The sequence below is a fragment of the Kogia breviceps genome, chromosome 1, assembly GCF_026419965.1.
Source record: "Kogia breviceps isolate mKogBre1 chromosome 1, mKogBre1 haplotype 1, whole genome shotgun sequence".
Taxonomy (NCBI): Eukaryota; Metazoa; Chordata; class Mammalia; order Artiodactyla; family Physeteridae; genus Kogia; species Kogia breviceps.
The window spans coordinates 84,704,717-84,731,301 of record NC_081310.1 but is presented as its reverse complement, the minus strand read 5'-3'; the positions used below and the strand labels follow the sequence as shown (position 1 = coordinate 84,731,301).

The 26,585-nt window shown below is 47.1% G+C and overlaps 3 protein-coding genes across 10 annotated transcripts; 1 reads left to right on the top strand and 2 right to left on the bottom strand.

The window, feature by feature from the left end:
• Nucleotides 1-1,499: 1,499 nt before the first annotated feature.
• Nucleotides 1,500-11,013, bottom strand: CHTOP (chromatin target of PRMT1). 6 transcript variants are annotated; one of them, XM_059072390.2, is made up of 7 exons: nt 10,664-11,004; nt 9,611-9,692; nt 8,111-8,264; nt 7,408-7,491; nt 5,377-5,563; nt 4,416-4,553; nt 1,500-2,730 (listed from the first exon to the last, which is right to left on the bottom strand). In XM_059072390.2, exons 2-7 carry the CDS (start codon nt 9,673-9,675, stop codon nt 2,525-2,527), a joined length of 834 nt encoding a protein of 277 aa, XP_058928373.1. In that variant the 5' UTR covers nt 9,676-9,692; nt 10,664-11,004; the 3' UTR covers nt 1,500-2,524. The 6 variants fall into 6 exon arrangements, with proteins under 6 accessions (XP_058928373.1, XP_058928403.1, XP_058928412.1 ...); XM_059072420.2 differs by lacking the exon at nt 7,408-7,491 and having other exon boundaries at nt 10,664-11,013; XM_059072429.2 differs by lacking the exon at nt 7,408-7,491 and having other exon boundaries at nt 5,377-5,560; nt 10,664-11,013.
• Nucleotides 10,585-25,257, top strand: S100A13 (S100 calcium binding protein A13). Of its 2 annotated transcripts, none has more exons than XM_059072501.2 (4): nt 10,585-11,020; nt 16,989-17,948; nt 18,104-18,297; nt 25,033-25,257. In XM_059072501.2, the coding sequence occupies exons 3-4, from the start codon at nt 18,145-18,147 to the stop codon at nt 25,174-25,176; spliced, it is 297 nt and encodes a 98-aa protein (XP_058928484.1). In that variant the 5' UTR covers nt 10,585-11,020; nt 16,989-17,948; nt 18,104-18,144; the 3' UTR covers nt 25,177-25,257. The 2 variants fall into 2 exon arrangements, with proteins under 2 accessions (XP_058928484.1, XP_058928474.1); XM_059072491.2 differs by lacking the exon at nt 10,585-11,020 and adding an exon at nt 16,353-16,425 and having other exon boundaries at nt 16,989-17,106.
• On the bottom strand, nt 12,686-16,172 carry S100A1 (S100 calcium binding protein A1). 2 transcript variants are annotated; one of them, XM_059072629.2, is made up of 3 exons: nt 16,055-16,172; nt 13,939-14,091; nt 12,686-12,990 (listed from the first exon to the last, which is right to left on the bottom strand). In XM_059072629.2, the coding sequence occupies exons 2-3, from the start codon at nt 14,077-14,079 to the stop codon at nt 12,847-12,849; spliced, it is 285 nt and encodes a 94-aa protein (XP_058928612.1). In that variant the 5' UTR covers nt 14,080-14,091; nt 16,055-16,172; the 3' UTR covers nt 12,686-12,846. The 2 variants fall into 2 exon arrangements, with proteins under 2 accessions (XP_058928612.1, XP_066892572.1); XM_067036471.1 differs by having other exon boundaries at nt 13,939-15,399; nt 16,055-16,170.
• Nucleotides 25,258-26,585: the final 1,328 nt, after the last annotated feature.

The following is a 26,585-nucleotide window of genomic DNA, read 5'->3' as shown; positions in this document are numbered from 1 at the left end:
GTTGACCTAGGACAGTGAGCAGCTAAGGCACACCTGGCACCTCGGGAAGTTCCCCTTTCGTGAAGGACCCAGTATCCTGGCTCCAGCTTCTCTTCCTTAGTGTAGGCTCTGAGGCATCTAGGAGCTCTGTTCTGAAATGGACCTCTCCCTCAAGAGGGAATTACATCAGCGGATGGACCAGCGGTGGTGGGAGGCCTCAGACACTTGCTGCCACCCAGTACACCCCTCACCTCTCATTTCCTGACTCCCTCAACACTGCTTTTAGCCTGGAACCTTGCCAAAAGTATACGGGGTGATCTCGGGTGTGGGCTCCATGAAACTGGAATTGGGCACTGTGAGACCCAGACTCATACCGCTGGCCCCTCCCCATCTCTACCTCAGCTAGTTACCCACCCCATCCCTTGCATAAACTTCAAAACCGGTGCCTCTTTCACTCCTTAGTCTTACGCAGAGGATATCAGTGGATTATGGAGGGTGGTACCAAAAGCCACCAGATTAAAAATATCCTGAGGCACATACCTGTTAGCTACCTTGAAGGAGGGTCAAAGTATTTGGGAAGGAGAGGGCTGGGGAAAAAAATCCCAGAGATGGGTCATCCCAAGTTGTGTGGTTGGGGGGTAGAAGAACTCTCACCTGCAGCTCCCTCCCTTTCTCCCAAAGGTGTTCTGGAGGCCCTGGAAGATGACTGACAAAAGGCGACCAGTGGATGTGAAGTTCGCAAGGGGTAGCCTGCCCACTGCCAATCAACACCTCTCCCACAGAAGAGCCTTAGGGGCTGACTGGAGGTTGGGATCTAAGGAACTATCCTTAAAATTGGCCTTGCCCACACAAAAATACCTTTTTCACTCTTTCTGATTAAAGGTTATAAATATTTGTCTGGGCTAAAAACTTCCAGTCTCACAGTCCACTTCTATTAAAAGTAGTTATAGTAGAGACACTTCAAAACTAGGTCTGATTGGTTATGTCAGCATGGCTGTCCTAACACCACATGGTCTTTTCAAGCTCTCCCTTCTACAATTAAACTTGCTTCACAATCCAGGTTAAGTAGCCCAGGTCATACAAATGGGATTCAAGTTCAGGTTGTCCTGGCCAAAATTTCCTTCCCAGTCTACAACAGACAACCTCCCAACAGTTTAGGGTACCAGGTAGCTCACTGGCAACTGGTTTGATTAGAGGTGGTTAGCTGCTTCTTTTCCCTTAAACAGCACAGGGGAAAAGGGAAACCAGGGCTGGGGTCCTCGACTACCTCCTGAGACCATTATGTTTGAGCTTCCTATGGACCAAATGTGTTGGTACATTACTTTGTGTGGTTAATCTTACCTCGGGGATTACTCAAGAGGGCAAACTGTTCACTTTCTGCCCCAAAGTCACATCCCCCTCCCACCCCAAATTTTAATACAACTATGAAGGACTCTCAACTCTACAAGGGGTATATCAAAATATTGTTATAGCGGCCATAATATTTCAAAGAGCCCAACAAATAAAGAGAAAGTCCTGACTGGATTTCAGAGAACAATTTCTTGTTATAATGAACCAGAAACAAAAGATTCTACTGAAACTGGAACAGTTGACAGAATATGGTTGAACTTAATCAAACATTCAAAGGGAATAAGGGTCAAACAAAGTCAAGGAACGAAGCCCAAGATCGGCCTGGTATAAACTTAAGGATAATAGCATTTCAGCATGGATATCTTCTGACCCCTCCCACCAGATTATCTGCCATCAATTTCCAGCCCTTTCCCTTCTGAAGCATCTGCCAAACCAAACGGCTTTTCCCACTCTTTTGTAGGTGTAAGCCAATCCAAAAATACCCTCTTTGGGCATGATGCAAAGCCAAGAGGAAAAGTTTATAAATCTCATTCCAGGGTAGAAAGTGCACATACCTGACCCAGTACACTGGTTATGTGGTGTAAATGTATGTGGTAATAACTTTAATCAAATCAGAGCTACTACCGTGTGTAACTTGTTAGGTGGCCCTGTAGCTATGTCAAATTTCCTAACTTACTTTACTAAAACATCAGCGTGGCAGAATGCATTTTTGAGCTCCAGATTTTCTAGACACTTTTAAGAGGCTCTTTAAAGATGATGCAGAACAAAACTGTATCTCAGAAACCTAGACATTAAGGAGGGACATTGATGGGCTCTTTCTGGGCCTTTTTCATGGGAGATGAACAGAAGAAATGTCAGAATGTCAAAGCATATGACAAGTGAGGGAAGGCAGAGCAGGGAAGAGGGTGTACTACCCACAAGGCCAACACATTCACTGTCAAAGAGGTCTGGGCGAAGGAAAAAAACCCCAAACAACAACAAAACAAAACCCAGGTCAGAGGAAAAAAGGGTTTCATACAACACAGTATCAAAAAGTAAAAGGAACACACTAAATGCACAAACTGGTGGCAAGTCAGTCCATAGCCTATTATGATAGGTCCTTCCAGCATCAATCAAGTTTCTTCTCATCTGTTATCTCAAGGTTATTTACAGATGTGTGACTTTAACAAGAGTCTCACAGGAGGGTGGGCAGGCTTCAATCATTGGTTTCCGGATCTGTCTGAGCCATGTAGGCATCCAACTCAGCATCCAGGTGTCCTTTCGTTTTTGACATGTACGCATCCAGTTGGTTGTCCAGCTGCTCCTTGGTCAGTACAGGGCGAGCAAGGGCACCTCTCCCTCGTCCACGGCCTCGTCCTCTGCCTCCAAAGCCCCCTCTTCCCCGACCTATCATACCCCGACCTGGCCCAAGGGAAAAACAAGAAAAACAGTTACAAGTAAGTTTAATTGGTGCTAGGTAAATGCCCCTTAGAGCAGTGGGGCCTAGCTGAGAAAGGCTGAAGGGCAGGGCAAAAGAGGAGAAATCTGGAAAAACAGGAAACACACTGGGTAGAAAGCAACACATGGAAAGCACACATAATGAATCCCTTATTAAAAGCTCATCTCTAAATGCTATTTAAAATTTTTTTATTCTATCAACCAAGTAAGGGAATATAGTAAACTGATAATTAAAAATTTCTTAATCTCTCCTAAGACAGAGAAACTAAAATTTGAGACTCGCTGTATGTTTACAATTAAAATATAAGTACATTAAAGATAATCCCATTTAGTAAGATAGGGAGGAAGTAACAAGGGCACAGAGAAACAGGGGTGTGAAGCTAGACAGTTTTCAAATTAAACTTTACTGGAGATCCTTCTGAAAAATTAGCTCGTCTCCTCAAATTTATCAAACCTAATGAACTGATCCTATGTCAGGAGACTGAGGAGTTATTCTGACATAGAACAATGAAGGGAATTGGGGAAAAACATTTTGAGTAGTCCCAGCTATTTCTATCTCCTGATTCTATTCACATTTTAACAATTATGGTTATCTGAGAGGTGGTTTCAATTCACTTAACAAAACATACCCAGCTTTCTGAAAAGCTACTTCAGACTCCTCCCCGCCCAATCCCTGTGATGTCTCTCTCAGAAACCAAGTCAAGATAATTTAGAAACATGCTATTTCATCCTGAAACCCACACTAGCTTGTACTTCACTCGATAAGCCAAGCAACATATAATGCGAGAGAAGAAAACAAGCCCTCGGTTATCAAATTTCTTTTCCCAATAGTTATTATCCCCTGGCAACTTCAAGGTCATAAATTATGGAAGACCCACCACACACTTTAAAAAGACCAAAGCAAATATACCCAGGGGCTAAAAGAATATATATTATTTTTCCTGGACAGGTGTTGCTGGGAGTTTTCCACTAAACTCTAAGCCAGAAAACTCCCATGAGATTTGGCATTAACAGCAACACCATTAAAAACTCTCTTCCAGTCTGGGCCATGAGGTCACAGGACAAATATCACTAAGTCTCAAGGTAAGATTATCAACAAGAGTCAGTTAGTTAACTGACACAATACCATCTTGCTTTTTCTACTTTGATCAAAAAAAGTCATCTCTGGTTTCGCATAGATACAAACTTTATCTTGAATTTACTTGGTTTCAGAGTCAATACCTAGCTTCAAGCCTCACCATCCTCTTTAACTCTGCTTCATTTTTGTACATCTCCCTCTTCTCTCTTAGACTCAAAGTGGGTTTTGAGCTATGGGGTGGGGTGTGTGGTGGTGGGTCAGGGACAGAAAAAGATAAAACGCCAAACTGACCACTCTGTCATTTTTAACAATACAATTTAAATTTGCAAGAGCCTGAAAGAAGTCTGAATATAATCTGGCTCTGTAACACATACCTGACTGTTCTTAGAAAACCCATGACAGACCTCCACATTACCAGCATGTGAATTTAGAAAATAAGCCAGTTTCATAAAACAAACAAGACAAACAAATAAGCCTGCCTATGACTTGAAGCTGTGCAGAAAAGTGGCTCTGAGTTTTGAAGGGAGAGAAATAAGGGGAAGCTAGTCTCTGAAGTTGGTAGCTGACTAACCTCTACCACCGATTCCGCCACGACCCATAGCTCCACGCCCTAGGCCCCCTCTCCCAGGACCTCCACGACCTCGAACACCACCTCTTCTTAAGCCCATTCGGGGAGCTACGGCTCGTCCACCTCGGAGCAGGTTTTGACCTTGGAGAGGAGGCATACAATGTATATGCAGGTAAATCCAAGAGAGACAAAGTAGATTCTAACCAAAGGAAGGTGGTGAGGGTTAAATGAGAGTTAATTCAGTTAATTTTTAGGTTGGGTGGGGCAAGGTGCACACTGAGTGTGAAAAGATTAAGCTGCTCTTTATTCAATCAATTCAACAAGTCTGACCACAAATCCACTTTTGGAAGAAGCTGGGAGTTAAGTCAATTAGTTAAGTACATACATTTAATGAATATCTATTGAATAATTACAGGTAGGTGCCTAGCATTATGGCAATTTAAAAATAAATGATATGGTTCCTGCTCTCAATACATTTTTGTAGGGGACAAGAACTATACAGAGAACAGTATAACAGTGCCTAAAATGTAACATATAGCTAAGTGCTATTGGTCAACTTGTCCTCTTTTTTCCAGATGTAATAGAGTATTTCACTAGAACCAGGAACAGAGATGATTAGTTAAGATATAGGCCAACAGGCCAAGAAGTTTCTTAGATTTGACTTATTTCTAGAACTTGAATGTGCTTTGATTCAAGCAGCAGCAGGGTGTTTTAAAATGGAATGGAGATGACATGAATTACCTGTTGTAACGCAGGTCCTAGCCTCTCACCATTGCACATTATCAGAAAAGGAATGGTATCGATAAAAGACATGCAGCACTATTAAAAATATGTGATTTCAAAAGTTATTAATTATATTAATACAAATTCAGGCTTAAAGATGTTAAACAAGTATGTCCATAAGCAGCCCAAGAGAAAAGGGAAGGGGGTGGGGCCCGACAATTATCAGGTACAGAGCACTGACCTCGGAGCGACATCCCGCCCCTAAGTAGGGTTCTTGTGGCACGTCCCCCACGAAGTCCTCCTCTGGGCAAGCCTCTCTGGATAATGGGCAGGCCTCGTCCTCCGATTGCTCCCCTGGCCAGGGCCCCTATTGGTCGGCCTAACCGTGCCTGGATGTTACTTTTACCCAGGCGCTGCTTTAAGCTCTTCTGGAAGAAAAGGTGTTAGGGAATTGAGATCAAAAAAGCAATCCAATGGGATTCAGCAACTCAAAGTGCAGAGAAAAAGAAGCAAGTGAGATGTCTGTTTGGCAGGAGATAAACCTGTACGGGGTGTCATAAGGATCCCAAACCAGAAGCAAGCCTTTGCCTCAGGACATGGTAGAAAACAAGCAGAATTCTGATCCAGAGCTTCTAAGAAGCTTGAGTATGGTCCCATGAAATTGGCATCACCACAAATTACCTCACTAGTTTGGCTACCGAAGTCATATACCACTACTTGGAATATAAGTTTTAATAAGAAAACTGTATTTCAAATCCTGGATTCTGCTGTTTTTGAACCACCAGTTGACAATGACAGGACTGGATTCATACCTGCCCAAGGACTACCACTGTCTTCAAAGGCTTACTCAAACACCATAGGAAGTTCATCACACTCTGGGCAAAGTTTAAATTACAATTTCATTTGAATTCTTGTGACTTAAGAACAAGTTTGATTTCTCAGTCAAAGAGGCCAGTGTGTTCCATTTTTCCTCTGAGTATCTATCTCCAGACGGTCCACTTTTTACCTTAAGATGTAAATAAACACAAAAAAGTCAAATCTTCTTTCCTTACGTATCTTAAATAGCCGTAATTCCATGTCTACCTTTGCAAACAGCTCCATTAATTAAGTCAGTATAATGACTTTTAATTCAAAATAAACACATAACTCAAATGTATCTCCATAGAAAGCTAGCCAAACCAAAGCATTAGAATTAAGACAGTTTAGCCATAATCATAAAACTCAGGGCCACATTTGAGAACAAGGACATACCACAGATAGAAATTTTTCAATAATCTGTCCCTCAAAGAGAAACTACAAAGACCACATCTCAGACAATTAAATTCCTTCAGAGGAAAAGGGTGACTGTGTAGCCTTGACCACCACCAAAGCCCTAGCAAACCTGTTCTCCTATAATGCTGTAAGTCAGTATGAATGAAAATAAATTATGCATCCTCAGGCTTCACCCACAAACGACTACAAACGATTTTCTCTACAACCATATGCTGAGTTATTATTATTAGCTTTCTAGCGTGAGATCATAAACTGCTTCTAATCAGAGGGGCAGGCTCTGAACATGTCAGGACTTCTTTCTACAAGTCTCTTGTGTTTAGTCATCCCTAGTACATTCTCCCAAGATCTGTGCTTTAAGGGGAGAATGCATAGTACTTAGAAGTTCTTCTCCCTTCCCATCCCTTACTTGCCACCAATACTAGTCTCTAACATTGAAAAGAAGCTGAAGGATGTCAACTGTATCATTCAGTTTCCACTCTAGAGCTGTGCTATATGCTAAGGTAACCACTAGTCACATGTGGCTAATTTAAATTACAAGTAAAAAAATAAATAAAAATAAAAATTTAAGCTCCTCAGTGGCACTAGTCACATTTTGAGCGCTCAACAGTCAATGTGGCTAATGGCTACTGTATTGGAGAGCACAGATATAGAGCATTTCCAGCACCGTGGAAAGTTCTATTGGACAGCAGTGCTCTAGAGGCTACTTTCTTCGACACAACCTCTGTTCCAAACTCCTTGTTAAAAGGTCCTTTGGAATAATATGTCAGAGACCTGTCTTCAACAATTTTTAATATTTACCCTTAGAAAACAGTGGCACCTTTTACTGCTTTCCTGAGTCTGGGATGAATGCAGCCACTCTAAGGCTTACGGTAACTGAAGCAGAAGGCCTTGTTTATTTTTGGTCAGTGAGCCCAATGGTTCAGGGTGGGGGTGGAAGGGTGTTATATTTAACTGCTGATTTTATGCACAGCCATGCAGTGCTACCAGTTAAAGTCCTTACAGTTGCATGGCACCGCCCTCCAGACGCCCAGCCACAGCTTGGACATATCCTTCCACAGCCACTGTCCGGACTTGCATATAAAGTCTATGAATAATAAAGAGCAGGTTTTATTTCAGATCTGAATAGGATTATCTCTTACTGGAAATTTGAAAGAGAACCCGCTAACTCTTAAATTAACTACTCAGTGTTCTTGCTCTACTTTACTGACAAAACTTTAGGTGCTCTGGAGATGAGGGTCACCCCACTCTTTCTACTGTTCAGCATTGAAAACCTTTGACTAAGAGGGCTTTCAGACTCCCTGTATTAGGGAAGAAAGAATAAAATCATTTCCCTAATTTGTAAACCATTTAATGAGAAATAAAGGATTTTTTGAAGATCATGTAAAACAGAAACCAAAATCTTTGTGGAAAAAGCCAGTGAATCTATTTTAAAGGCAAAGGATCAGAGAACAACAGAGATTAATACTCATTGATAACACAGAAACAGCCACCTTGATGGTAAACTCCCTAAAAGAGAAAGACAACAAAAAGTTACTTATTGGTACCTGCCAAAATGGGAATTCTCTGAACTTCTCTTTCCTCCAGAAAAGTTCAGCTTTTGCCCTGAGCCACCTCGTAATTATCCATGGCGTCCCGACAGCCTCAGTGGACTACCTGACAGGGATCACCAGCTGCTTCTGGAGCATTAAGACCCATTCTCTCACCTGCTTAAGTTTTAATGCTGCCTGGACAGAGGGTCTATTCTCCATCTGCTGGGCCAGTCTTCTGTTTCTGGCACTGGCTAGCTGCTGTTGTTGCTGCATCGAAGCCCGAATATTCACTGGCATCGGCTGTTTGTTCTTCAGCATATTAGTAAAGCTTCAAGGTCGAACAAAATGGATGTTTAAATAAACGCTTTATTACAAAACATTTATTGGCATTTTCATGGCTTGCTAGACCAGGAGCTCCAGATCCCACGAACTTTAAGTAAAGTGGTACACTTAGATCAAGGCTGATGTGGGTTAAAGACTCCTCTGCTTCCACAAACTTGCAAGAATCAGAAACTTAGAAATGCAGCTAAGTGTAGCACATTCAATCAAAAGTGATAACAAGGGCTCAGGTAACGGCTTTTAGAGAGGTAGAAAGTATGAAAAGCATGCAATAAGCAGATATGATGACAAGAGACAGAAGATGTAGTTTCAAAGACAGACAAAGCAAGCCAAAACCTTTGGGGACCTGAGGGTGCATTTTAAGGGCAAATGTAAGGAAGGACTAGAGCACCTTCAAAGCCCATGGAAATGATACACCCACATAAACTATAGGAGCATATCACATTCTCTCATATATTTGTTCACGTAGTCACGTGAATATGGAGAATTAGTGTATCACTAAGGGATAAAGAGAAGTACATATAATTCAGAAAAGGCAAACAAACATAAGTAAATCTTTTAGTGGTCTAACATCAACTTAATAAAGTCACTGGTCGAAGGGACTCAATGAACAAAGCTCTCAGAGACAGAAAGTGTCTTTAAATGCCTTAACTTTTCTTAGTGTCAAATGATTACTTTTTCTGACTCTAAGTGATTACTTCTGAAAAAGTTAAGATTAGTTTAATCATTTAAGAGCTTGTGAAGACACTCTTCTATTATTCCTGTCAAGGTAAGTTTAATGGAATGAAAGAGAAGAACATTCAATTGTAAAAGAATTGAAAACAAAAACAAACTAAAAGCAGAATGGAAAGAAAGTGAAATGGAGCAAAGCGAGTGCCTCTTACAAGGCCCAAGAATGACATTCAAGGGCCTTTGGACATATTCATAGCTTGCTACCTGCCTCTTACAGGCCAGACACAACACTGCTGGCCTTGGACTGGGCAGCAAGCCTACTGCAGCTAGGGTATCATGCTACCGAGCTGCACCACCCCTGTATCAATGTAAAAAAAAAAAAAAAAAAAAAAAGTGAAGAAAAGGGAGGGTGTGAGGAGTCTTTTTAAAATACATCCCACCAGATAAATATTTCAGACAGCATAACATAAAAATCTACTGATAAGGGGTTTTGAAACAACCGCCCAATTTGTTTTGTGTACCACATACGATGCAACTAAGAACAGAGGTCTGTAGCCTTCTGTTGGTATTTAGTTTAAAACCGGTTTTTGTGCATTGGACCCCAGGGCCAATTTAAGTAATGTTTTCTTATGAACGAGCTGAAGTTGCTGTTGGCTGCCTCACCGCTCATTTAGAGACATCTTGGTGGTGCTTTTTAGCACAACTTTCGGCGCTGACTGTGCAGCCATCTTCAAATCCCGAGAATCTACAAAGGACAATGGACAGAATGAGCAAATGAGAATGAAGACCACCTCATTTCAACAAGTGCCAAAGGCTCAAACCAAAAATGAATGAATAGGCCTGTGTCAATGACTACTGACGATCACACCAAAACTCATTTCAGGTGCTTAAACTTAAGAAGCTAGTTACCTCAAACGAATAACCTCCAAGGCCACAGGACAGAAAATATCTGCCCAAGCCTCCAAAGTGGCAGACTCAGACCTAGCCAAAGAAAGTGTTAAGAATTTGGCTTTTCATCTAGAGCGGTCCTTCTCAACCTTGGCTGCAAGAAACTTTTTTTTTTTTTTTTTTTTAAAAAAAAAACCAACAAAACACAGAAGCCTAGGCCCAAACTATTTAAAGCACAATCTTTGATGGTGAGGTCTGGGGATCAGCAATTAGAAGGGGGAAAAAAAAAAGTCTACGTCGGTGCTTCTCTTGTGCAGCCACAACTGAGAACCACTGATCTAGAGAGATGACACAAGCATACCAGTTTCAAAATCAAGTAGGAGCCTTAGCAAGGGCTTGCGGAGCTGGGGGAGGGAGGGAGTAGGCAAGGTTTCCCTAAATGGGCATTCATTCACCTGGGAGTTCGCTCCAGGAGAGCGCTCCACAAAATTTAACCCTGAAGCCGCCATTACGTTCCAACGTTCCCTAAAGTCGTGTAGTCCTCCTTTGATCTCCCTTCTCTCTCAAGACCCAGTCAGGACCGCCAACATTGCTCAACCCACCAAACAACATTCTTTTTTAACCCTCTCAACTCCCCACCTTTTCCATCAATCCCGTGGCGAGTTTTCAGTTCAGGGTCTCCCCCGCCTCCCTCTCAAGGGCTCCGCCCCCTCCGGGGCCTCCATCTCGGACACCCTGTCTGCCTCCACATCCCGCGAGCTCCCGTTCCGCGTCCGCCGGACCTCTCCGTTCCCCAGGACTCTTGCCCTCCTCACCACAGACACGTACCGAAGGAAACGGACGCCAGTGCTCCTCCCGGGGCTGCCACCACGGCTGCGGCAGGCGGGCCGGGGGCCGGCCGAACCTGAGTTGACGGTGGAGGGGCTCGGGTTAACTTGGTGGGCGGTTAGTTAGATGTGTTAAGCGGTAGACTTCTAGGTAATTCGTTGCTGTTGGCTGGCTGTCCGGTTGCCCCGTCCGCCTGCTAATCGGCCTGCCCTTTCCTGCCTTTCACCACAGCGGCTGCCGTCAACTCCCGCTCGGTGTCGAAAACAAAATGGCCGCCCCACCCAGTGCGGAGAGGGACCGGCTAAAATGGCGTCGACGCAGTTACGTTAGGCGTCAGATCCGCCGCACCACTAAGGGGTCGGTAAATTTGTGCCACGCCTGCGCGGGATTAGGGCGGAGCCCTAGGGAGAAGGCGGGGCTTTAGCAAAGGCCTGGTCTGTATTAAACTCAGCCCCCGCCTAGGAAGGGGCGTGGCCAAGTGGCATAGCTCTTTATTTTTGGAAAATGGATTAGTTTTTAAAGCTTTTAAAAATATGCATTTATTTGGCAGCATTGGGTCTTAGTTGCAGCATGCGGGATCTTTAGTTGTGGCATGTGAACTCTTAGTTGCAGCATGTGGAATCTAGTTCCCTGACCAGGGATTGAGCCTGGTCCCCCTGCATTGAGAGTATGGAGTTTTAGCCACTGGACCACCAGGGAAGTCCCTGCTCCCGGGTTTTAAGGGGGCTGCAGGTTAGTAATTTGGGTCACTGGGGCTGATTCGGTCCCCCCGAAAAAGATGTTCATATTTCCTGGCGCATCCCTCCACCCCTCAAGCTAAAGCAGACAGACTACAGTTCTTTATGTGGATGTTCCTCGGTCTCTCTCTCCCTTTTTTAAAAAAAATTAATTAATTTTATTATTTATTTTTGACAGCATTGGGTCTTTGTTGCTGCGCGTGGGCTTTCTCTAGCTGTGTCAAACGGAGGCTACTCTTCCTTGTGGTGCGCGGGATTCTCACTGCAGTGGCTTCTCGTTGCAGAGCACGGGCTCTAGGCATGCGGGCTTCAGTAGTTGTGGCACGCAGGCTCAGTAGTTGTGGCACACAGGCTTAGTTTCTCCGCAGCATGTGGGATCTTCCCGGACCAGGGATGGAACCCGTGTCCCCTGCATTGGCAGGCAGATTCTTAACCACTGCACCACCAGGGAAGTTCCTCTTCGGTCTCTCTTGTGGACCACTGGGCCCAGGTAATCTGCACTGGCTCTCCCCTCATCATTTGCCTTGGCCCCGGTCAGAGAGTTGCAGATTGCTGCAAATGCCCCAGCCAAGGCCTGGGGGCCAGTGCTGGGAGCACACCTCTACTAGATACTGCACCACTCACCACCACCCGTCCATATTTTCCTCTTCACTTCCCTCCCCAACTTGGCCTGAACATTGTTAAATAGTTATTTGGGGGGGACCTTTGCATCCCTGCTTCCCCTTCCATGTCCTCTCTTGCCATCTGCCATCCATGTGGATTTTGATGTAGACCTATGTGGGATTTTCATTATGGCTGGACACACAATAAAAGGCTCGCTTGTTTGAAGAATGAGTGTATGAACACGTCTTTAACACCCCCCACCCCAATCACGCGCATCGTAACCTTTCATTTTCCTTCTTAGCATGTATGTGTGTATGTTTTGGCATCCTTACTGGACTTTACCTGTGTGATATTGAGGGTCGTGTTTGTTTTGCTCACTGCTGTGTCCCCAGTTCCCATAGGATGTCTAGCACGTGGTAGGTCTTCAGTAAATATTCTTTGAAGGTTGAAGGGAAATTCTTCTGGCTTTATATCTGAGAAGCTGATGTCTCCTCCACTTCCAGCTGGGACATTGAACCCCAACCTTCCTGGGCCTTGAGCATTCCTTAAGTAGGAAGACGTAAAGGCCCCTTGACCTCTCTCAAAATAAGATCCCTCCCCAAATAAGGCAAGTTGGGAGTGAGCAGCCTTCACTTCCCCACCCACTTCCATACCCCAAAGGAGACAGACAGCAGCTGGCAGCTGGTGAGAGAGGAACCTTTAATGAAAGATGAGTTGCAGGCCTGGCCCACTACTCTGCGCCCTTGTTGGTGGGGAGGGAAAAGTGGGGTGAGGGGGAAGCAGGGTGAAGGGGCAGGTATGGCAGGGTGGAGGCGAAGGGCGCTGCCCACTGGGGCCGTCTGCTCAACTGTTCTCCCAGAAGAAGTTGTTACAGGCGACTGTGAGGGCAGCCACCAGCACCACATACTCCTGGAAGTCCACCTCTCCATCTCCATTCTCATCTAACTCCTTCATCACCTTGTCCACAGCATCCGCATCCTTCTGGGCCTGTGGAGGGAGGAGACGGAGAAGTAGGTGTATAGGGAAATGAGCAGCACTGAGTCAGGGGCATGAGGGCTGGTTGATTGGGGAGAAGGAGGCAGAGGTGAGCAAGAGGGAGAACTATGTCTAATTATGGGACTCCTGCTGCCCTCCTCAAAACTAACAAAATACTTGTGGCTTCCTGTTGCCTACAGAATCCGCTCCTTAACAAGGCAGAATAATAAAAACAATTACCATATGTTGAGTGCCTACAATGTGAGAAGCACTACACTAGGAGCTTTACAAGCACTGTCTCATTTAATTCTAGCACAAATAGTATGAAGTAGCTTTCATTAGTCCCATTCTAGAGAAGAAACAAATTGACAGTCGGCGGTTAAGGAACATGCCCAAAGTCACACAGCTATTAAGTGGCAGCGCCAGAATTTGAACCCAGGTCTCATAAAATCTCAAAGCTGGTACACTTTCTACTGGCTTCTCTTCTGCATCAGTCAAAACTGCCGAGCACGCTCCATCTTCTTTCTCACATGCTCTTGTTCAGATACTGTACCTCCTCCTAAAATGTCTTCATTTACCCTAATAATCTTCCAGGGGCCTGAGTGCCACCTCTTTGGAGAAGCCATCCACTTCAGTCAGGTTAATATTCTCCCATAATCCTTTCTGGCACCTCTCTTAAGGCCCTGGGTGCTTCCTGGTGTTCAAGGTTTACTTTCAAGTGTCAGTCCTTCCCTACTAGACTGTGTGTTTTGTTATTGATGCATCTACACAGGTCCTAGCCCTTAACAGGTGAGCAGTAAATCAGGGCATTTTGACTTGAACCCAGAGGAGTAGGGGAGCCTGGGAGAGGAAGGAGATGGTTGGGCTGAGCTGGGGTGGGGTGGGGAGATGGCAGGGAGGTGCCCACTCTGTTCCCCCACCCCTCGCCCACTCCACCCTGTACCCCCACCCTGTGCTCACGTCCAGGAAGCCGGAGAGCTCCGTCTGCAGCAGCTCTTTCAGCTCCTTCTTGCTCAGCTTGTACTTGTCCCCCTCCTTGCCCGAGTGGGCGTGGAACACATTGATGAGAGTCTCCATTGCCGTCTCCAGCTCAGAGCCCATCTTGCAGCTCACCTACCCACGTCCCACCATGGAAGTGAGCTGGGGACTGTGCCTGGGGTAGCTGGGGTTGGCATAGGGGCCCACAGCTCAAAGAGCCATGAGATTGGAGCCCCACCACAACTGATCAGACCTAAGGCTAGCCTCCTCTGTGCCCTTCAGTCCACACCCCAGCCAGAGGGAATCAGGGCTTTGGGCATGGAGGTAGAACAGCTGGAGCTGGGCTGGCTCTAGGGGCCTGCAGTGGACTTTGCAGTTGCTCCTGGCTGCCTGGACACTGAGGAGGGTGGGGCAGGCAGGTAGGGGTGGTCACAGGACCCAGCCTGGCTTCCTCTGGCTCTATTTTTACCCTGGACTTGCCTGCCCAGCACAGCCAAGATCTGCTGTTGGGGATGGTGGGCTGGGCTCCCCTCTATAGCCTTGACTCTGCTGCCCACCCCGAGCAAGGAGTCAATCTGGTGCCCTTAGTTGGCCTGGTGGGTAGGGTGGCCCAAGGTTCATGGGAACGGGGGCGTCTCACTGCCTCTGAGTTTCTTGTCAGCAGACTGGGGGCCTCTCTTGATCTGTCTACACTGTTATCTCCTGAACATGTCACTTTGGCTTCCCTCCGTTACCTCTAGTTTGGTTCATCTTGCTTCTCTGCAGATTCAGCCCTTCTACTGTGTGGTGGTGGGAAGGGAAAGAGGAATGTTTGAGCCTTTTCCTTGGAGCCAGGGCTCCCAGGGAGGGGGAGAGGACACTTGTGGGATCTTGTCCCTGCCACTCCCACCCCCAGGCCCAACTTGGGTGATGTGGGGACAGTGGCAGCAGGGAGAATGGGGTTGGTATGTGTTAGGGGAGATAAAGGCTGAGTGCATGAGGTCCTCTGAATCCAAGGGGCTGGGAGAGAGGAGGGGAAAAATGGAGGGGTCTGTTGAGGAGAGGGGACTGCCAAGCTAGGGGGTCTCTTTCCCTTGGCCTTGGGACGGTCAACCCCTCCACAGCCTCAGGGGGCAGCTCAGGTGTCTCAGATCAGGTGTCCCCATCCTTCCCCAGACCTGAGGGGCTGGACAATGGGCCCTGATCAGATGACATCCTAGCTCTTCAATGGGGCCCTTGTGAATGTCACCTGAACTCCGGACGTGAGAAGCGGTTGTCACAGAGACACGGGGGAGATGGAACCCAAGCTGGGGCTGATGGAGGGGATAAGCTGGGGGGTGGGTGGGGGGCAGAGGGAGGGGTGCTGGTGGCTCAGTTATCAGCCCCATCCAGGAGAGGCACATAGAGGTTGCCTGGAGACCTCAAGCAGGCTGGGATTTTGCGTAGGGAACATTCTGAGAGGACCTTGGCAGGGAGGGGGCAGAAAAAAAAACAAAGAGAAAGAATGAGAGGAAAGAGGAGTGGAGAAACTGGGCCAAGAAAGAGGAAGAGGAGAAAGGGGAGGTCACATGAAGGGAGAGTGGGAGTGGGTATAGTACCCTAGTGCCCCCTTCCTGGTATCACATGATTCATGCTCTGCCACCCCCGCCCCCCTGACTTCCCTGGGACCTGAGCTCTTGGCAAGGCTGGGTGGGGTGGCAGAGAGACCACGGCTGGCGGGAGGTGGGTGGGCAGAAAGAGCTGGTCCATCTGCTTTCTTATTCTTACATGGCTGGAAGCAAGGCGAGAGCTGGGTCTCCTCCCTAGCACCTGGGAGATGGAGGGAGCCTTGCGGGGGCACGTGAGAGCTCTGTGGTAGGAGGGCCTGGTCTCCTGGAAACTCAGTGGCTGCGTTCCCCACTGGCTTCTTTATTCACTGAGCTCCCAGATCTCCCTTCTGACCTTCACTTGCCTCCCCTCAGCGCCTTCCAAACACTGTCTCCCCCAAATCCCGAGCTCCTCCCAGACCCTCAGGGCACCACAGTGCCATCCTCCCCAGACTTTTGGAGCCCTGCTGAAGTCCCCTTTCTGCAAGGCTGCCCAGGGCAGGGACCCAGGGCAGATGGGGCAGGATACTCACTGTCAGCTTGGGAGCAGGTTCTGGACAGACAGACGAGGCTGCAAATGTGGCTACCGGAGCTGTGTGGGGAGACCTGTCTTCAGTCGTCCTTCCCCCACTGACACCCCCCAGTGGCTCCACCCCTTTACAGACAGACACCCAGTGGGGCAAGGGGCCAGGAGTGGACAGAGGCGCCCTCTGTCTCCTGGGCTGGAACAGGCTGCCCTGTGTCCTCTTCTCCAGCCTCCCCTGCCTCCCCCCACCCTGGGTCTCACAAGGCAGGGCCCAGGAGGAAGGGAGGGGGGAAAGGTCCTGGGAAGAAGGAACACTCAGAGGCCTTCTGGCTCCACCTGCATCCCGCAGTACTGGCTATGCTGCTAGGCCAGGAAGAGGTACACGCACCTGGCTGAGGGGCTCAGCGAGGGAACTTCTCAGTGAATAATTTAGTCTTGGTAGTCTCCCCGAGGGGTTTCAGCCTGAGACCCCACTGCGGGACTTAAATCCAGGGTCTCCTCTATGGGGGGCTCGGCCTGGGTCCCCCTCTGTTTGTGGGGTCTCAGTCTGGATCCTCTGTAGGGGTCTAGGACTGCAGGGTCCTTGGTGGGATCCCATTCTGAGGGGCCCTCTTGTGGTGTTTCTTAGATGGGACCTCTCAGTGCCGAGCTCCCTCAATTGATTCTTTGAATTTACAGTGGCCTCCCCACCCCCCAACATACATACTCCAGATCGGAGGGGGCGGGTGTAGTGGGGCAGCAGGCTCCCCGTGTTGGGAGGGATGGGACCCCAGGATGCCTGCTGAATGGGATCTGGCCAGGCAGCTCCAGGCAGGCCCTCCCCCTCACCAAGTGGAGGCTGCGTTGGGCTGCGTTGTGGGGGGGGGCAGGGTTCCAGGGCTGATTGCTTGGGGCGGGGAGGGCCGGGCGGGAGGCGTGACTGGGCGCTCTCCTCTCTTCAGAATGCACGACTGAAACTTGACACCTCCGGGCTTGGGAGGGGCTCTTTCCTCCCTCCAGGGACGCTTATAAACCTCAGCCCTAGGGCTCCTGCTCGCTGTATCCCATCTCCTTGCCCCGGTGAGTCGCAACCCTTACCCCTGGAGGGTGCCTGGGGAGCCTTTTTCCGCCCTGGGCTCCCAGGTCCCCACCCTGGAGCCGGCTCAGACTGGGATTCAGGAAATGGCTTTGGGAAATCCAGTAGCAGCCCTTGCAGAGGGCAGGGGGTGGGTGGGAAAAGGGAGGATGATTGGGCATGCCCCCTTGCCCCAGCCGTACCCGCCCCCGGCGCCCCTCCACTCCGGGCGCTGTGAGTGCCAGTAACAAGTCCCTCCTGGGCGCGGGCAGTCAGTGAGCCCCATCCAGGACCCTGTCGCTGGGAGACGGGGGCGGGGAGGGCTATGGGGTCCTGGGCTCCGCACTCTGCCCAGCTGCCCCCGAGGGGAGGGGCGAGCGGGACGACAGAGAGGCGGGGTCTGCCTAGACCGAGCCAGCCCTGACCACAGCTGGGCATTTGCCAGACCCCGGCCTCTCTGCTGGGAAGAGTGGCCAGTGTGTGTGTGTGTGTGTGTGTGTGTGTGTGGGTGGGTGGGGGGAGGGCGGGTGCAATGCAGGCGGGTGGAGACCCAGGTCTTTGCACAAACAAGCTTTGGAGACAAACAACCCCATGACCCTTTGAGGCCAGTTAAGCTCCAAGAAAGGACCGTTGGGACTGAACCCCACAGAGGGGCCACCAGACTGAGAGGACTCCAAAGAAGGACCCCAGACTGAAAGCCTGCTACCAGACAGAGGGGTCTCCAGACTAAGGGACCACCACACAGGGGTCCCTGAGACACGGACACTTCAAAAGGACACCCAGACTGTGAGACCTAGAGAGGAAGGGGTTTCTGGAAGTGAACATTTCTTCCCTCACCTACACTGAGGTACCGCCTGGTCCCCTGCTCCAAGCTCCATCCCTGCCTCCCTGTCCCTTCCCCACTTCCCCTTGAGGCCTCCTCCAGGCAGAGGCTTGAGGTGGCAGCGTCAGGGCAGGGGCGCTCTGGCCTGTCCTGACTCTCTCTTCTTCCCCCTCTTGCAGGTCAGCCCCGTGAGGACATCAGATCCAGCCCCAGGGTCCTAATGGCAGCCGAACCACTGACTGAGCTGGAGGCGGCCATTGAGACTGTGGTCACCACCTTCTTCACCTTTGCAGGGCAGGAGGGCCGGAAGGGCAGCCTCAGCATCAATGAGTTTAAGGAACTGGTCACTCAGCAGTTGCCTCACCTGCTCAAGGTAGGTGGGGGGGGGTCTCTGGGTGTGAGGTTTTGGGAGCCAGTGGCTGTGGGACACTATGTATATGAGGAGATATTTCTGAGCATGATAAGGTGACCACAGGTGTACTGTGGAGAAGCGTGTGATGACTGCACATGTAAATGGTTCTGGGTGTTCTAGCCTGGTATGTGTTTGTGTGTATAGTTAGGTAATATTATGTCTGTGTGAGTGCGAGTGTTGTATTGGGCTTTGTGCTCCCATTAGATGATGCTGTTGGGTTCTTGTGGTGTCTCTCTGTGCCTCTCTGGTCTCATTTCCCCAACACAGGACTGGACCCAGAGCTGGCTTCCAGGAGATACATAGACCATCAGAGCTAGAAGGAGGCCAAGAGACAACACGGTCCAAATTCCTCACTTCACGTATACAGAAACCGAGGCCCAGCTATGGGAAAGGGTTTGTCAAAAATAAAAACACAGCCAAATTAATGGAGGCATAGAATCTCAGTATAGGAGGTTCCTGTAAGTGGTCTGTGATTATTCCCCACCCTCTCTGGGAATCTCCTCAATAATGCAACTGACAGGATCATTCTTTCTCTCCTATTCACAGGATGGAGTAGGGATTTACATTTCATCCGCTCTGGGTTGGCACATCATCCCAGGCTGTTAACAGTTTCTTTTACATCCTTTCTAAAAATTCAAAGGCACATAAGAGTGTGTGAACATGGATTAAAAAATAACAACACAAACTAGTGTCTGAAATTCATAGTCTCATTTACAATATCTCCTACATCCTTAGACTTTTCCCTTCCTCTTCTCACAGGAAACTTCAGGCTCTGCCCTGAAAGTACAGCATTCCCTGTAGCCTTGTCAAATAATGACTGGTTTTTCTTCCAAATCCAAAACTCCCTCTGGGCCTGGAAATGCAGATAGTGACCTCTTTGCTTTTCATTGCAACTTCCAGATCTTAGTTTCTTCTTCTTCTTCTTTTTTTTTTTGGCTGCACCCGTGCAGTTTGTGAGGTTTTAGTTCCCCAACCAGGGGTTAAAACCGGGGCCCTCAGCAGTGAGAGTGCAGAGTCCTAACCACTGGACTGCCAGGGAATTCCCTCTTCTCCTTCCTAAGACACCCAGCTCCTTGGAATTCCCTCTTCTCCTTCCTAAGACACCCAGCTCCTTGGAAGCTCATATGTACCACGTGCCACCCTTCTAACTGCACACCTTATAGCTCTTCAGCTTCTGGCTTACTGTTTTTCTTCTCATCACTGCCACTGTCATTATCTTCAGTATCCACACAGACAACTTATTCAACACCTGGGCCTTTCAGTTTCTTTTTCTTTGGCTGCGCTGCGCGGCATGTGGGATCTTAGTTCCCAGACAAGGGATCAAACCCACGCCCACTGCATTGGGAGCACGGCATCGTAACCACTGGACCACCATGGAAGTCCCTGGGCCTTTCAATTTCTTCAACTCCTTACTTTCAAAGGTTCTGTCTTCCTGCACCTCAGCATCCCTGCCCCTCCACTCTGCTGCCCTGTCCATTCTTTAGATCTTGTTATTACCAATGTACCATCTCCAAAATCTCAATTTCAGGCCTCTCTTTCTCTGTCTACCACCTCCTGTCATTCCATTTCTATTCCTCTATCTAGTTCCTCCACTCCACTACTTCCTGACTCCACTGGGAACTTCAGTCTCTTGACCCTATCACTTTTTCATCTTCCATCACCATCCCTCGAGACCTCATTTCCCTTCTTACTCAGCTGGTTCTAAGGCTCACCACTATAATCACTCGCTCAACTCCCTTGATTCTCTTTCTCTCTGTCCTAGTTATTTGGCAAAATCCCAACCCAGGTTAAATCCAACATTTCAGCTTCATTAGCTTGTTGGTGAAACCCACCGTTCTGTGTCCGTGCTTGTACAGCTGAATCTGGCTAGAGAAAAATGCACTGCCATGTTGTTGACTTGTCTCACTTTAAATCTATAACCACAGCCCCCAATAGGACCCTTAGCAATGCCTGGCTATTCTTCTACATTTCCCTAGTTAATTCATTTACCAGCTCTTTCAGATGATTATTTCACAACTTTTCCTTTTTCCTTAAACTCCAGTACCTCTTTTCCTTCTCACTGAGAAATTTTCTCACTGAGAAAAATAAAAGCCATCAGGAAACTTCTATGTGCTTCCTCCCCGCAAACTACCAACTTAGCACATTTCCTGCCTTCCTTCCTGTTAACATGAATGATCTGTCTCTGCTGCTAAGGCCAGCCCCTCCACTGGTGCACTAAATCCCATCCCTTCTCACCTACTTAAAGATGTTACTCTTTCAATTCTTCCTCCTTTTTTAAAAAAAAAATTAATTAATTTAATTTATTTTGGCTGCATTGGGTCCTTGTAGCTGTGCACGGGCTTTCTCTAGTTGTGCAGAACAGGGGCTACGCCTCGTCGTGGTGTGCAGGCGTCTCATTGCGGTGGCTTCTCTTGTTGTGGAGCAAGGTCTCTAGGCATGTGGGCTTCAGTAGTTGTGGCACATGGGCTTCAGTAGTTGTGGCACGTGGGCTTCAGTAGTTGTGGCATGCAGGCTCAGCAGTTGTGGCTCACAGCTTTCGAGTGCAGGCTCAGTAGTTGTGGTGCACGGGCTTAGTAGCTCCGCGGCATGTAGGGTCTTCTCAGCCCAGGGCTCAAACCCGTGTCCCCTGCATTGTCAGGCGGATTCTTAACCACTGAGCCACCAGGGAAGCCCTCAATTCTTCCTCTTCTCTCTTGCATCATCAAACTTTCCGTCTCTACTAGATTGTTCTGATCAGTTTACAAATATGCTGTACCACCTCCCGTCTTAAAATAAAAGAAAACTTCCCTTGGCCCTATAATTGCCTCCAGCTATGCCTTACATCTCTGTTCCCCTTTGTAGTAAAACTCCTCAAAAGCAGTGAGAGTTGTTTATACTCTCCACTTTATGCTGTCTCTATTTTTCCTCTCCTGGTTCAGAATGCTCATCCCCCAGGTATCTGCTAGGCTTATTCCTCGTTTGACAGATTTCTGCTCAAACGGCAAATCCTCAGCATGACCTTCCTTCACCACTGAGTACAGAGATCACCTCCTTGTGTTCTGTCCCTTTACCCTGGGCTATTTTCTTTCAGAACACTTCCTTCACAACTTAGCATCCATTATACAATTTTACGTTACCAAGAAGTAACATATAATTTCCTTCCTTTCCATGTAGGAAACATTCTTGTTCCATAAAGGAAAGGAATCTGCTCACTGTTTTATCTCCAGCACTTAGTGTTTGACTCCTAGTTAGGTGCTCAATAAAATACTGAGGGAATAAGTGAGATAGTAGAAAAGTTTAAAAGAAGTAAAGGGTTTCCCTGGTGGCGCAGTGGTTGGGAGTCCGCCTGCCGATGCAGGGGACACGGGTTCGTGCCCCCGGTCCGGGAAGATCCCACATGCCGCAGAGCGGCTGGGCCCGTGAGCCATGGCTGCTGAGCCTGCGCGTCCAGAGCCTGTGCTCCGCAACGGAAGAGGCCACAACAGTGAGAGGCCCGCTTACCGCAAAGAAAAAAAAAAAAAAAAAAAGTAACTATGCATATAGGCTGTTTTCCCAGTTTAAAAAATGATGTACTGTATTCTAATATGTAGCTTAACACAAATTTATGTAGCCAATCCTCTATTGATGAACATTTCTATTGTGTTCACTTTTCCCTTTTGCAAACGTTGTTTATATCGATATATCTTTACATACCAAAGGGAAAATATTTATAGAGTAAATTTCTGGCAGTATAAATATTAGGTCAAAAGGTTTGTTCTTAATTTTTATGGATATTATTAATTTGCCTCTCAACAAGTTTGTACTTGTTTTCATGGCCAACAGCAGTGCATGTGACTGCCCGTTTCCCACATCCTTGCACAAAATGGGTCCTACTGAGCTTTTATTTTATTTTTTGTTTTTATAAATTTTAAAATTTATTTTATTTTTTGGCTGCATTGGTTCTTCTTGCTGGGCGCAGGCTTTCTCTAGTTGCGGTGAGCTGGGGCTACTCTTTGTTGCGGTGCGCGGGCTTCTCATTGCGGTGGCTTCTCTTGTTGGAGCACGGGCTCTAGGCACGCAGGCTTCAGTAGTTGTGGCACGTGGGCTTGGTAGTTGTGGCTTGCGGGTTCTAGAGCGCAGGCTCAGTAGTCGTGGCGCACTTGGCCTGTGGAATCTTCCCTGACCAGGGCACCACCAGGGAAGCCCTTACTGAGCTTTTAAATTTTGCCAATCTAATATGTGGAAATGGTGTCTTGTTCTGATTTACACTTCTTTAATTGTGAGTGAAATAGAACTTTAAAAAATATTTTTGATAGGCATATATATTGCCTTTTCTGTGAACTGCTTGTTTCTTTTATCAAAGTGTTCTTTTCATATTGATTTATTATAGCTTTTTATAAATAAAGAAAATAGCCTTTGTCTATTATGTGCATTGCAGACATTTCCCCCTAATTTGCCCTTTTGTCCTTTGAGTTTGTTTTTGGTCCTTTTTGCCATACAGAATATAAAAAAATTTTATGTAGTCAAATCTGTCAAACTTTTCCTGAGTGGCTTCTGTGTTTTATGCCTTGTTTAGAAAGGTCTTCCTCAGTTTAACTTATTAAAAAACTCCCAGACTTTATTTTATTATTAAAATTTTCTTATTGATGTTAAATATCCCACTTATTATTTATTCAATTCCCATGTGTATTTGGGGGCTCTTTATTCCGTTTCATTGATCTGTTTATTACTTATTTAGAAACATTCTCATTTAATTACTGTGGTTTTAAAATATGCTTTGATAACCTGTAGGGTTAGTTATCCCTCATTATTGTTTTTATTTTCAGAATTTTACCAGTAGATCCCACATGTTGATTTTTCAAGAAGAATTTTAGTAACATTTAATCATATTAAAAAGAATCCTGTAAATATTTTAGCTGGGATTATATAAAAATGTTATTTTAGGGAAAATTAACATCTTTACACTATTGAATCTTTCTCTGTAAAAAAAAGTATGTTTTTCTATTTATTCTTGTTTTCTTTCATATCCTTCAATTCAGTTTTCTTCACAAAAGCTTAATAGAGTCCTACATTTTTCCTGAGTGCTTTATTTTATTTTTTAATGTTTTAAGTGGGATCTTTCATATTATATTTTCAAACTGGTATTAGTTTTTGTGTATTAATATTGTCACCTGATACTTTATCATTTCTAATAGTTTTTTGGGGGAAGAAATACAGATTAGTGGGTAAGAGCATAAGCTCTGAGTCAGACAATCTAGGTTCAAATGCAGGGTCTAGCTTGTCATCCTGGGTTAGTTATTTAATCTTTCTGAGCCTTCATTTCTCATCTGTGAAATGGACTCATAGTAATACTGAGTAATACATAGTAATACATAGTAATTCTTGTTGGATTGGTCTTGCATTTATTCAGTCAGTATTTATTGAGTGCCTACTACGTTCTGTTCTGACACCAGCCTAGGCTTTGGGTTATAGTGGTGAACAAGCCTCCGCTATGTGCCAGACATTCTCCCAGGCACTGGCATTATGGTGGTGAACAAGACGGACAAGGTCCCGGTGCTCAGGAGCCTTTCATTCTAGCAGATTATGAAGATTAAATGATGTAAAGCATGTAGGGTGTTCAGCATATGCTCAGAACAGTCAGCACTATTAAATGCTTACACTTGTTGAAATGTTAACCTTTATCACTCTTTCTTTTTTTTCTAGGTATACAATTATATAATTGCTAATATAAGAGGTGAATTTGCATCTTCTTTCCCAACAATTTTACCTTTTATTTCTTACTCTTGACTAATTGTATGTTTTCCCTCTCCATCCGTGTGTTACACTGGACATCTTTGCCTTCCACTGGCAATGCTCATAGTATTTTATAAATAAGCATGATTGTAGCTTTAAAAAACATCTTGTTTAGCTCTTCTATAAATTAGCTTTGTGCCATCTATAGATTTGGCAAGCCTTCTCTGCCTTCATCCAAATGTTGATTCAAATGTTTAGCATGAGCTCTGCCTGAGGCACCCTTGTCTGGTTTGACATGGATCCACTGTTCAACAGTCAACTTCTGGTTGTGGTTACTTATCTGGCAACAAATCCTTTGATCACGATGGTCCAACTTAGAATATCCTTAGATTTCACAGGTGTGCTGGGAGAGACTTTGCCAAGGACCTCCTAGGAAACTACATACCTTGTGTCCTTGCCATTCCTCTGATCTACCAGGCTAGTGACCCAACTGGAAGAATGAGAAGGCATTAGGATTATGCTAATGGACAGCCAAGTGCTGTGAACTTCTCCAGCTTTCTGTAAAGGAGGAGTGTGGCCTGAGAAGGCTCTGTGGGTGGTCAGAGTGAGTCAATGCCTACGAGGGCTCCCCCAGTGTCTTTGGGCTTAACCTAGGGCTGGCACAGCAGCGTGCTGGAGCCCACCCGAACCTGCAGTTGAAGGCCCATCGTGTGCATCTCTTCCCCTTTCTGTGTTCAGTGACATCACGTTTATGGTTCATGATCCGCCATGGTGGGTATATTTAGACCACAGCAAACACTGTAACCAGGCTCCCCACTTCCCTCCTCTGCTTCCCCTTGGAGTTGGGCACCAGGGCAGTGCTGTGTCGGGGCTGCAGCTTCGTCCTGAAGGTTTGGGGCAGACCCTAGTGCCCTCTGAGGGAAAGGAGTGGCGACTGGCAATTTTTCCCTCCCTGTGTCAAAACCCTCGTTTCTAACCCCACTCTTCCCTGTGGTGTCTCCTCAGGATATGGGCTCCTTAGATGAGAAGATGAAGAGCTTGGATGTGAATCAGGACTCAGAGCTCAAGTTCAATGAGTACTGGAGACTGATTGGGGAGCTGGCCAAGGAGATCAGGAAGGAGAAGGCCCTGGAGATCCGAAAGAAGTAAAGCCGGCTGGCCGGGATGGGGGTGGGCATGGCAGGGCTGGGCAGTACCCCACTCCCCACAAATAAAGCTTTCTCCTTGAAACACAGATGTTTCTTACTCACACCCACCCTGATGATTTCTTCTCTTGAGACTAGGGGGTGGGAAATCTCTTGTCCCCACCTGAGGTTGGGTCCAAAAATTATGAGCTCCTTGAGGACCAGGAATGTTATTCATCTTCAGATACTCTGCAGCATCAGATTTTGTACAGGATAGGTGCTCAATAAATACATGGTGGATGAATGAATATCTGAAAGGTAGAGACAGATCTCTGGGGCAGGTGAGGTGACTCATATCCCCACCAGGTCTCAGGGGCTTGGTCTTGGTTCCCACTTTCTTATTCCTGGGGTTTGTGTCATTGGATGGTAATGATAGCAGTGAACATGTGTTGAGGGCTCGCTCTGTGCCAGGAACAGGGCTGAACAATTTCTTGTATTATTTTAGTTAATGCTCACAGCCCGTTGAGGTAGGTACTATTTTTTTTTTTTTTTTTTTTTTTTTTTCGGTACACGGGTCTCTCATTGTTGTGGCCTCTCCCGTTGCGGAGCACAGGCTCCGGACGCGCAGGCTCAGCAGCCAAGGCTCACGGGCCCAGCCGCTCCGCGGCATGTGGGATCCTCCCGGACTGGGGCACGAACCCGTATCCCCTGCATCATCAGGCGGACTCTCAACCACTGCGCCACCAGGGAAGCCCAGTAGGTACTATTTTTAAGTCTTTTTTTTTTTTGCGGTATGCGGGCCTCATTGTTGTGGCCTCTCCGTCGTGGAGCACAAGCTCTGGACGCGCAGGCTCAGCGGCCATGGCTCACGGGCCCAGCCGCTCCGCGGCACGTGGGATCTTCCCAGACCGGGGCACGAACCCGTGTCCCCTGCATTGGCAGGCGGACTCTCAACCACTGCGCCACCAGGGAAGCCCAATTTTTAAGTCTTGTATTAAAAATGAGGAAACAGATTTTAGAGAGGTTAAGTCACAAAGACAAGAATAGGTAAAACTGGGTTGAAATTCCAGAGCCTCTGTAATGAACCGGGATCCTCTCTGGGTGGGTGCTTGGGAACCCTGGACCCTGCTCTCCTCCCTCCTGCCATAGCAGGGGTGAAGCAGAAGGATGAACACAGGGTTCTGGTTCGAGGACTGGGGTGAGGGTGGCGGGTGGTCGTGCCGCAGGAAGCAGAACTTTAGGGCACCCAAGCGCTGCTCTCCCCATCCTTCTTTGCTGGAGGGGCATGTGGTTTGAACTGTCTGCCACCAGAGGGAGCAGGGGTGGGGCAGCCCAGCAGGCACTGCCTTTCAAGGACTGTCAATGCCTTACTGTCAGGTGTCCATCATTTGGGGCAGCTATGAGTCCAGAGGAACATTTAGACTGAGACAAGCT